The 12448-nt window shown below is 42.3% G+C and overlaps 1 protein-coding gene across 4 annotated transcripts in view; it reads left to right on the forward strand.

The window, feature by feature from the left end:
• Window positions 1-7698: 7698 nt before the first annotated feature.
• The window catches only part of Btbd8 (BTB domain containing 8), a 110808-nt gene continuing 106058 nt past the window's right edge, over window positions 7699-12448 (forward strand). For 2 of the 4 annotated variants that reach the window (XM_013143015.3, XM_063254203.1), the window contains exons 1-2: window positions 7699-8058; window positions 11997-12194. In XM_013143015.3, coding sequence (XP_012998469.1) covers window positions 7910-8058; window positions 11997-12194 — 347 coding nt within the window. In that variant the 5' untranslated portion in view covers window positions 7699-7909. Of the gene's footprint in view, window positions 8059-11996; window positions 12195-12448 lie in introns of those variants that run through there. The other 2 variants (XM_003478934.5, XM_063254200.1) reach the window with 2 other exon arrangements.

Raw genomic sequence — 12448 nt, forward strand, 5'->3', positions numbered from 1 at the left:
GGCAGATGCTTATGCCGCTGAGCAAAATCCCCAGCCCCAATATACAAGTATTTCTTACATACTTCAGTTTCTGTTGCTATAACACATCTTTACATGGTGATATGACCTTGAGCGCTACACTTTCATATCACCAGGCAGAATGAACCAGCAAAATACTATAATCCTGGAAACCATACCTGCACCAGGACCGGGAACAAGAATCTTTCTAGACAGGAAAGTACTATGAATCAATAAACATTCCTCACTATCCAGAGATATCATATCTCCAAATTAGTTTATTGTAGTTAAGTCTTAAAAATTCATGCAGTCACTCAATACTCCAAGAACAAAGCAACAACTGGCCAAGGGAAAAGGGACAAAGAACGTTGACTGGTAAGGAAAAAAAAAATCTCTTATTTTTGCAAGCTTTACAAAAACATACCTAAGTAAGCACATTTCTAATAACCATACTAAAGTCTTGCAGGAGTTGTGGAAATGGAACTCGTACAGTTTAAACTTTATTAGCCTCTTGGTATTTTGAGAGAGAAGAAAGGAAGAAAAAGATGAATGGGTAAACAGAAAGATGAGGGAAGTGAGGAAAAGGAAAGAAAATTATCAAATTTTGTTTTGAGATAATTTCCATGCAGTTCTGCATGAAACTTGCATGGAAAAGGAGGTCAATAAGGTCAATATCATAATCCCCATTCAAATCAATATTGTCATGAAAATAAATCCATATATGTGTAATTCAAACGATGATTTTTTAATATACTAGATATGATTCATTTAAATCAAATTTCACTTAAAACTAATTACCAAGTACAGTATATCTAATGATTTCTTGTGAGCTGTCTTAGTTACTTTCTAGTCTCTGAGACACAATGCCCATCACCCACATCTTTAAGAAAGAGAGATTTATTTTGGCTCCGTTTTCAGTCACTACCGATAGGGCTTCAACTGTGACCAGGATAAAGCAAAGAGTTTCCTCATTCCAGCCCAGCTTACAAGGTAAGATAAGGAGAGCCTCAGACATGCTCTAGACTCAATCTATAATCTGTGGTCTCTAACAGACCATGGACTTAATCTCCTGAAACCATGAGCCAATCTAAAATTTTCTTCCTTTATATTGTGGGTGTCAGGTATTGTGTCACAAAGACGGGAAAGCTGACTAACAAAATTCCTTCAGTATATCTGAAACATTTTTAATCAAAAATTTTTTAAAAGAAAAATAAGCCAAGCATAGAGGCACATGCGTGTAATCCTAGCTCTCTGAGAGGATAAGACAGGAGAACTACAAATTTGAGTCCTTCCTGGGAAATTTAGCAAGATCATCTAAAATAAAAATACAAAGGGCTGGGAATGTGGTTTGATATGAAGGATCTGTGTTCAGTCTCCAGTAGAAAATAAACAACAAAACCAAAAAACAAAAGTACTTTCATTTTGAGATATGTCAAAAAATTTGGAAATAGGAAATATAATCAATTTGCTTTCAAGATTTGGATTTCTTGAAAGATGGTTCCTGCTTTCTAAGACAATTTTACCTGAATTTACTTTTCACACAATAAGAATCACAGTTCAGTTAATAACCCCAAAGAAAATTATGGATTTAGTCTATATTTTTCTCAAGAACTTCCATTACTAGTTGAAAGAGTTGCTGGCCAGACCGGACACTGTAACCAGGAAAACTCCTGCCTCCCCCCGCCCCCTATAGACTTGACTGTAACCCTATACCCCCATCCCTAGGAACCTGCTTTCTGGCACTAAACCTGTGCGCAATGAGATACTGGTACATCTCTAATGGCCTTAGGGCACTTCCCTAAGCTTAGGCTATTTATATTCCCCCATGCCACGTGTCCGAGAGAGATCACCAAAGAGAGATCGCCAAAGAGAGAGAGATCGCCAAAGAGAGAGAGATCGCCGGTCAGAGAGAGATCGCCAGATACCAGCAGCCAGTGCACCAGTCTCCTCTCCCCATGTTAACCACGGCCCCGGGTGCAGTGGAGAGGCTGCGCCCGGGGCTGGCAGCGGGAGGGTCTCTCTCCCCGTGTTCCCGAAATAAAGCCACCGCTGCCCACTACTTTCACGGCCCTCCACTCCATTCCTACCTCGGACTTCCACCTCTTCCCATCTCCCCTCATCCTCTCCCTTCTTTCAGACCTAACAGATGGTGCCCTGTGACTCGGCGGCAGGTGAGAGACTATAATTTTCTCAGTTTTGTTTTATGGTCCCCTGCTGGTCAAATTCTTCTTCACTTCTACAGTCACAAATCTGCTACGACCCTGGTGAGTAACTCCCCTGATATCTTTTAAAATAGCTCTGTTTCCCAGCGCGGCTCCTCTCCCTCCCCCCTCCCACCACGTTATAGCTCCCGACAGTCATGGGAAGGTCTCCTGCGTGGCCGGCGAGGCCTAGTCACCCCAGGGGGGCCCCGCACCCGGCTTCTCCGCGCCCGGGCTCCTCTCCCTCCCCCCTCCAACTGCGTTATAACTCTCTTTCTTTAGCCGGTGCAGCGGCTCTGGGCGCGAGCCGCGGCCCTTCCCACATTATAGTTTCCTTTGTTTCCCACTTTACACCAGCCCATCCGTCACCGCTGTTCTGCCGAGGTTAAATGAGACCAGACAATAAGAGATTCACATAAAACTGCTTTAGATTTTAAACAGCCTTTTTTTTTTCTTTTCGCTCTCACATTGCGTTACAATTCTGTGGGCCCCACGGCTTTGGCCTCCAGCCCAGCCCATTTCATGTTGCACTGACCCGCGCGGCCGCGCTGGCCGCAGCGTCCCACAGCATCCCTGCACCATACCCCGCCCGCCGTAGCCGCCCAAAAGCCGTCGCTTTCACAGCGCGCCCGGGTCTGGCGTGGCCCGTGAGCCTTTTAGACCAGAGCCCGCCTAACTTCACGCTGTGCCTCTCCCGCGGCCACAGCGTAGTACTTGCCCCGCCCCACGCGCGGGGCCCCTTGCAGCAGGCCGTGCCTCTGACTGCCCTTGCCAAGTTGCCTTGGCCGCCGCCCCGCCCCTCCGGGGCACAGCCACTGCCTCTGCTGCCCGCCTCGGCCGTCGCCCCGCCCCTCCGGGGGACCAAACGAGAGCCGCAGCTCCCATTGGTCTGGTGCCAGGCGTCACCTGGGATCACCACTCGGGGCCTCCAAGCCCCACCCCCTTACGCGGTCGCAGCGAAACGACGTCATTTCCCTGCGCCGTTTAGCGCGTCATAGTAAGCCTCTGTTCTCTGCTTACCGTGTCCCGCGTTCGCCCTGCCCACTCTACATGTTCCTTGCTGGCCCGCCCCTCCGCGGCACCGGGCACACAGGCTGCCACTGCTGCCCCACGACAACCAAACATGCGCCGGGCGCGTGCCATGGATCTCAGTGTTTCAAGCTGCCTTTAACACTGCATGTTTCCAAAGTCTCACGGCCCTGCCCAAACTTTTTTTGCAGTTCAGTTCCACTCAAGAGAGGCTATTTTTTTCTTTTTTTCTTACAGTTTCTCTACCATTTGTTCACTATTTCTGGCCACCTGATAATTTTACCAACCTGCCTGCCTTATAATCTTAAATGCCGATATTAAATTCCTACATACTTACTTAATTCTACTGTAGTCCAAAACCCAAACAAAAAGGCAAAACTTGACCTTCAAACCTTATAGAGATCTTAATATGGTTTCTCATATTTTTAACACTTGTGACACTTGGAGTTCTGAGACAGGTAAACCTACACAAGGTGGAGCTGCCTGCCCCCTCCATGGACCACGCTCAAATGCAGCAGAAGACATTGGGCAACAAAATGCCCCATCCTGGCATTCTTTGAGACCTTACTCCAGGGCTACTGGACTGTCCTAGCCACCAGAGAGTGGGTAAGTCATCCTAAGTAATAGCCCTCACAGGAAATGTCGACACTGCCAGATTCGTCACTGATAGAAAATCGCTGCTGGAGGCTGAGGGGGTTCAGGGCAACAACAGCCCCCTTTAAGGTGTCCGTCTCAGATTCCAAGTCGCACTACAGTCTCAGGTAAGATATTCTCTATATTTGTGGACATAGAGGCCATATATACAGGATTCTTCCTGAGTATTCAGGTTGCTATATTAAATCAATCTCTATGACATGGTATTGATGGTCAACCTATGCCATTTACAAACAGGCCCATTTTTTATATAGGTCCCAGTCCTAAATCATAAAATGCTTTTATTCCCTTTTAAACTGCCATTCTGGTTTCACATCACTCAGGCCCTAGATCTAACCATCCTTTTGATACTCATCTCTGCCTTATGACTCACAGGTTGTCATGTTTTGTTGTCTAGTTTGGTTCTTAATTTCTTACATTCTATTAATGATCATTTCTATAGCAGGACCCTCTAACACGATTGCCTACAGACTCCAACATCATATATACCAGAGACAAGCCTTACCTACCTACCTTTTAACTTTTATGCTTTCATAGGGGGGAGTAAACACCTCTCATAACTTCACTCCTCCTAATCCCACGTTTATTTTTCAGAATTCTGCCTTGCCACCTCAACGTCATCCTGATAAAATAACACACCTTTCCCTGTACCTCACTTGGGCCCATAAATATGACAGTGCCATGTCTCCTCATAACATCTTGTCTCTTTGTTTTTTCCAGTCTAACATACGTGCATTCACCAGTGAAGTTGTCCTGGCTAAAACACCTAACATCAGCGTCTACCTGGGCATCAACCTTCATCCCGTCAAACTCCCCTAGACCCCAATACAGTGCCCTCAGCCAGCAGGAAGTAGTTACAGAGAAAAATCTCTGCCCCTTTTCCTAATATCATAAGACGGGATATGAAAGAGTTGCTGGCCAGACCGGACACTGTAACCAGGAAAACTCCTGCCTCCCCCCGCCCCCTATAGACTTGACTGTAACCCTATACCCCCATCCCTAGGAATCTGCTTTCTGGCGCTAAACCTATGCGCCAATGAGATACCGGTACATCTCTAATGGCCTTAGGGCACTGCCCTAAGCTTAGGCTATTTATATTCCCCCATGCCACGTGTCCGAGAGAGATCGCCAAAGAGAGATCGCCAAAGAGAGAGAGATCGCCGGTCAGAGAGAGATCGCCAGATTCCAGCAGCCAGTGTCCCAGTCTCCTCTCCCCGTGTTAACCATGGCCCCGGGTGCAGTGGAGAGGTTGCGCCCGGGGCCGGCGGCGGGAGGGTCTCTCTCCCCGTGTTCCCGAAATAAAGCCACCGCTGCCCACTACTTTCACGGCCGTCCACTCCACTCCTTCCACGGACCTCGGACCTCTTCCCATCTCCCCTCATCCTCTCCCTTCTCTCAGACCTAACACTAGTTCCTTAGGACTCTTCCTCCTGATCAAAAAGTCTTTCAAAAAACAAATTCATAGTAAGTCATAAATGACTGCAGAATACACATTAAAACAGAAATAATGCTTTCAGGAAAAAAAAAAACCTCTAAAGGTAGAAAGTGAAACAACACTGGTGGGATTTGGTGGTGGTAACCTGGGATCATACACAGAAGCACTACCACTGAGGTACACTCCCAGTTCCTGTGTTTTGGATTTTAAAGAGACAGCTATTTTTTTTAATCATTTCACACAGCTGTCTTAAGCAATGTCAGATAGTTTTTAACAAGTTAGATTATATGATCAAAAATCATCCTGTCACCCATTCCCAAACTAGAGAATAGTCTACTTTTTACTTCATTGGTTGCTCAAGAGATGTAGGTAAAAATCTAGCAAGATTTTGAAGGGGTAGAGCCTGGTGCTAGAATGCCTGGTTTACTATATTGCAAATATTTAAGATGTACAGCATAATGTTTGACATACCCAGTGAAATAATCACTTTATTCAGGGCAATTAAAATATCCAATATCCATCTGTTTTAGTAACTTTCCCATTGCAGAGACACAATATCAGGCATCAACAATTTAAAGAAGGAGAGATTTGTTTTGACTCACAGTTACAGTTCATGGTTGGCTGATTTCAAGACAGAATCATAGAATAATCAGAGGAAATCTACTCACCTCAAGGCAGTCAGAAAGCACAAGAGACAGACAGGGCAGCAACCTGGGAGACAGACACAGTATAGGTATCCAGGTCACACCCCCAGCCATCTGCCTCTTCTGATCTGACCTCACCTCCCAACAGCACATTCAGGTATAGATTCATAAGGGGATTAGTGCACTGATGAGTGTAGTGCCTCCATGATCCATCCACTCTAGGAGACATCTCAGATCTAAACTATGACACTATCATTCATTCTACGTAGTTTTCTTTCTTTTAATTTTTATTTTTTATTTGTAATACATAACGTTCACTGTGGAGAGTTGGTACATATATATCTCTGTTTTCTTTTTTAGGGGGCAGGAGCACTTAAAATTTATTCTTTTGGAAAATTTCTATTACATAGTCTAGTATTATTAATTACAGTCCTGATACATTTGATCTTGAAATTTACACCAATCTACATAAATGTAACTTTGTGTCGTTTGACCCCATTTCTCCCCACCCTCACCCTTGGCTACCATTCTACATTCTATATATTGGGCTTTATTTTCCACAGATACTTAGGTTGTTTCCAAATTTTGGATACTGTGAATAATACTGTAATGAACATTGGAAGGCAGTTGTCTTTATGAGGGGCTGACTTCATTTCCTTTTGGTATATATGTAGAAGAGAGATTGCTGGATCATATTAAGATCTATTGTAAACCTTTTGAAGAACCTCCATCCTATTTTCCACAATGCAACAGTTTACATTGTCACAGGGTTATGTACATGTACTAAATCTGTCAGTGAAGACAGCCACTTTCTGGTTGTGTGACCTTAGCCAAGTTATCTATTCCCTCCATGCTTCAGCTTCTTCATTTGTAAATCAGGGAATGGGGCATTAAGTACCATGGCTCTTGTAGGGTTTAATACATAACAGAGCAGTAAGAATAAATAATAAGCATCCATATGTTTGGTCTGCAAATACACTACTTGAAAGGCGGCATTGGAGAAATACTGCCTGCACAATTTTATGTCCATTTATTTTCTACAGTTATCATTGTTTTGTGCCGAGCTTATGAATAGTGAACTACTGAGTTTTCTTTTTTTGGAGGAAGTTGTCAAATACTGAACCGAAAGACTGAAATGATATTCACTCCAGCCACTTTATTGCGGGCAAAATATTTAAGTGTTTTGTACTTCCTTCACCCCCTTGTCAGGTTCAAGAGAAGACTATGAGCTCCCCACTCTCCTTAATTGCTTCTGTTTTCCGAGCTTTATATCTAGAGCACTGTAATATAGTTTGGCCCATCTCAGCTCAATCTCAAGAGCAGTTACATGAGTCAGTCCTTCGATAAGAAGAGGGGATCTTTGTATTGGACTCGGGATTATTTTGACTCTGACAGCTTTTATAGGCGTTTTTCCTCCACTCCCACTCTTTCTTGCCCAATCTTTTCTTAGGGCCAAAACGCAGGTGAGGGCACGACTCGCCACTGGAAACCTTGGGAAGTAGTCTTTCATGGAGAAACAATGCAGTTATTCTAGGAAGACACAGCATTCAAACGTTGACCGTACTGACTTGAACTCAATCTTTTTAATGAGTTTTTAAAAATGAACGGTTAAGACCAACCGGAAAGGAAAAGAGACTAGGAGAGGGCTGCGTTAACCACAGAAGCCGGCTGTCTCGGGGACAGCAGGCGCGGCAGCCGCGGGCAGAGGTAAACAGAGCGAGTGCGCCTGCGCACATCCTCCCGGTCACGTGTCTGCGCGGTCTGGGGCCTAGAGATCAGCCTGAGGGCTGTCGGGCTACTGCACACGGAGCAGGGCGTTAGCCTTTTCCCTGAGGGCAGATTTGGATAGGAGCCCAGCATTCAGCCGGAAATACCCTCGTCTTCCTCTTAGGCCGGATAAGTGTGGTCAACTGCAGTCCCTTCCGAGCGCCGCCGTACCTTAGAGGGATATGGCCCGCCGTGAGGAGGGCAGCGCGGCCCCCTTGGTACATCTGGGGTCCCCTGGAGTTTGCAGTAAGGGGTTGCAAAGGAAGGGCCCCTGTGAGCGGCGCCGGTTGAAGGCGATGGTCTCGGAGCAGCTCAGCCAGGACCTGCTCAGGTAGGAGGCTGGAATCCTGGCTGCTTCAGTTCCCCAAGCGCCTCCCCCGCGCGCCTCGCAGCCGTGGCTTCCTCCTCGGTCTCCCTCATCCCTCCCCACCTTGTTCCTTTAGCCTCAAGCAATCCCTGGACGTTCGCCGCCTCCCTTCTCCACACGCAGCCCAAAGTAACCGGTCTCGAGCATTTTGGACACCGTGTATCACAGTTAAAGGAAAAACAAAAATTAAATCGTAGTCATTGTGCGGCACCGGATGATGTTAAAATATCCTAACATAGACGGGCTCTGTTACTTTAAAAACAAATCGCCAATGTCCTGACCCAGGTCCTGAAAAGTACACTTTTTTTTTTTTAATTAAAAAAAAAATAAAATTTGGAAGGTGAGCGTTGGAGGGAGGACAGTGCAAATAAATTACTGGTACTTGGAGCTCTCTTTTTTTTCTGAGTTCTCTTCAAAGAGTTTACTACAAATGGCCATAGAAAAATACTTCCTCATTGCAATTTGGTTTCTCCTCTCCACCTAGAATACTGTATAGTTGCCAGCATCTCCCAGCTCCTATAAGGACCAAGTAAATGGAATCAAAACATTAATGACCTTTAGTGTACATCAGAATCACCACCTGCACGGCTTGTTAAAACGCCAGTTTACTGGATCCCAGCACATGCATCTGATTTACTTGGTTTTAGATGGGGTCTGAGATTTTACATTTCTGCAGTAACAAGGTCCCAGGTGACCTGATGCTGATGCTGTTGACCAGGAACACTCTTCGAAGACTCCTGGACTAGAGTAAACTTTATTAATGTTTTTATTATTTTTGCAGCTTTCCACATTTGACAAGTGATTTTGGCCAGAAACTCACACTTAAGGCTCTCATAGCTATCAATGGAATTTGATCAAAGTAAAGCGATTTTCTTTTAATTTTCGCTTGTCTGTTAGGGATGGGACTGTTTCCACAGTTGGGGACTGATGTAAAAGAAGGGAAAAAATGAGATTGAAGTTGCTGTGTCCCTAGGGTGCCCTACTCTTTGGTGATAATTCTGGCTATTTTGGGAATCTTATAAAGGATCAATGAATTTAAGGAAGTAACTTGTCTATATAAAGAAAATAAGCTTGAAAATGTAGTTGGTGAACAGTTTATCACTCTAGTAGCAATTGAGGATAGGAAGGACCCTAAACTTCTAATTTGCTCTTAATAAGCAAGGAAAAATAAGTGTAACAGGATTTTTTTAAGACCAAAAAAAATGTGCTCACTAGCCAGCTGAAATGCTGTGCTAAATTAACCTTCTCCAAGCATAGCAGTATCATTAATTTATCCTACAAATATTGACGGACTGTTATCTAATGCCAGTCATGTAATAGGTTCTGAGAAATCAAAGATTAATAAGGCATTGCTTGATGTTTGTGTTTTACACTTCAGTGAGAAAGATAATGACCAAACAAAAGTGATGGGTGGGTGCAGTTTGAGCTGGAGAAGACTTTATAACATTTGAGTAAACTCTTGGATACTAAGAATTAGTTAAAAATTGGAAAGGGCGAGGTGGAGTGAAGAAAAGGACCACCTCAGTATACCCCATGTGCTGGATGGAGATTGAACCCAGGGAATCACACATGCTAGTTAAGTGCATGCCTTTTCAGTGAACAATATTCCCTGTTCAAGTGCGGCTTCTACATAGGGACAAAAATTTGAAAGAATGTCTTATTTTGGAAAAGCAAGTTGTGTTATATTTTAGGGTACCTGAAGTAATGAGATATGTGGAAAAGTAAGAAAAAACAGGAAATAGCCTCGGCAGTTTAAAAGTCAAATCTGACATAAGACTGAAAAGTTGCTTGGGATATGACAATAATTGTATAGATTCTTAATGACAAATGGACAGGGCAGTTTCTATTTAAGACTAATATATACTACTGTCCTATTTACTAATCATTGGACTAATATGTAATGTTTTATTTCTCCCATGAATCCTGTGAGCCCAAGTCTTGTTATTCTTGAACAGTTGAGATTAGAGGAGCATAGGGTGAGCAGGAGATAGTAAGTGATGGAATCAGAGGATAAACTACAGCAGTCTAACTCCAAAGTCATTAAAATGACTTGCCCAAGGTCAAATGTTAGAATATGAGACAGAATATAAACCTAAGCAGTATGCCTTCTCTACTGAGAAATATGTGTGGAGCTGAAGAAGGCAGTTACTAGCAGATACAAATTAAAGGTTGATGGCATTCCCAGTACCCAGTTGTCCAAATCCAAGGTTATTCCTTTTCTTACACCTACATCTCATCACTAACTCTTAGCAGTTTTATTATCTAAATATATTTTAATTCTGTTCTTATTTTCCTCTAATTCCTCCTCTACCCAACGGACATGAGTTTTGTTTTTCAGTAGTTCTAGTGATGGGATCCCAGGTACGCTAGGCATGTGCCCCCCACCCCACCTCAAAATTTGAGGCATGGTTTTGTTGAGTCAGTTGCCTATAGTGGACTTGAACTTGTGATCAAGTTTCAACCTCTTAGAGTGATAGGGTTACAAACATACACCACTGTGCCTGGCTGAATTTGAGTTTTCAATGAAAATTCTGAGATTTTGAAAGTGTTTGTGTTCTGAATAAGGATTTGTTGTTTTTTGTTTTGTTTTGTTTTTGTTTTTGCTTTTGTTTTTTGGTATGGGGTTCCAATTCATGACCTTACACTTACCAGGCAAGCACTTGAGTCACTGAGCTAAATCCCTGGCCCCATGTTTGTGTTTTGCAGGATTTGTTTTATTTAGAGTAGGCTCATTCAAGAAGCAGATCTTGAACTTTTGCTGTGTGCTGAACATACAGTTTTTTCCCTTGACAGTTCATTATCTAATAGGGAGAAATGCACATAAAAATAATAATGATGCAGTGACAGAAGTTCTATAACAGAGACATGTACTGGGTGTAATGGGATTAGAGAAACAGCCATTTACTTGGTCTTGGGGGAGTGTTAGTGTCATTGGCAACTTTCCAAGCTTTCACCAAAATAAATATCTTTACTTATTACTTGTACCTCCTATTGTGTGCTAGCATGATTGCCAATTATATGCTGCAATACACAAGTCCTCTGAGAATACATACCTTGATGATGAAATTGTTATAGTGATGTAAAGTATTATTTAACATTTAGATAGTAAGAATATATAGTTACTGCATATATATGAAAGATTATATTTTGAAGGTTTCTTTTATAGTATTGATCTCTGTTTTTCCATCATTTAAGTATACATGAAATCAGGGGGCTTTACTGTAACTACTTCTGCATGGTAAAAGGATTTAAATGGGTTTATATCCTGAGTCTATCATTTTAACAATAGATCAGAGCATGATTAATTCTATGTGGGAGAATAGAAAAGGGTTTGAATGTCACATTCCTGACATTCAAGCTTGCATTTCAGACTTGGTAATTAATAGTCAGAACAAAGTGTACCAGTTTCAAATCTGAATTGCCTATTGTTAGGTGGTTTGTTGATGTTATTGACTATTTTTTACTTCAATTTTAGCACATTTTTTTAAAAAAATTGATTCCTTGTAATAGTTAGCAACCATGTTTGTTTTGTGTTTGGTATGCCAAAATAAATTTAAAGAAGGTACATTTTGATAGGCAGCCAATTTAAATAGCAGAAAATAAATTTTGCTTTTGGAAGGAATTAGCAAAAAATATATATTTTGAGAAAATTGTCTCACTGTTCTAGTAAAATTACTTTTGTTTTACTGTATAAAAATAAATAGCTAGGTGTTGTGGTGCACACCTGTAATCGAAGCACTCAGGAGGCTGAGGCAGGAGGATTGTGGGGGGTTCAAGGCCAACCTGGGCTATTAGGGAGTTTAAGACCAGCCTGAACTATGTAGCAAGACTTTGTCTCAAACAAAAAACTATTTTTCTTAGCATCACTGATTAAACTGTGATTTCTTTTTTATCTCTTACAGGCTCTTAGAGGAAGAAATCCATACAGATGTTACTTTATCTATAGATTGTACTTTGTTTAAAGTACATAAAGCAATCTTTTTAGCAAGAGTTCCAGCCTTCTATTTTCATATTTTTGGACAAACATCAAATAATTTAATAAATCATGACCCTATTCCTGTGAAGAATGTTGATGCTTCAGAATTTAAAACATTTTTACAGTAAGTGTTTTTTTACTCTAATATTTAAATCCAGTATATGACTGGTTATTTTTAAACATGTGGATGTTTGTTTTTAATCTCTTTTCATACTGATTTATAACCCAATTTTAAATTAAGTTAGGAATTAGTATCAACAGAATCTAAGTATTAATATTAGAAGCTTAGTATTGGTATAGAAAGATTTAAGAACTGATCCTGAAACTGGGTGCAAGGATGCCTACCTATATCCTAGCTATTTGGAAGGCTGAGAAAGA

The sequence above is a fragment of the Cavia porcellus genome, unplaced genomic scaffold, assembly GCF_034190915.1.
Source record: "Cavia porcellus strain 051 isolate PalLab524CR breed Dunkin Hartley unplaced genomic scaffold, mCavPor4.1 scaffold_1, whole genome shotgun sequence".
NCBI classification, from domain to species: Eukaryota; Metazoa; Chordata; class Mammalia; order Rodentia; family Caviidae; genus Cavia; species Cavia porcellus.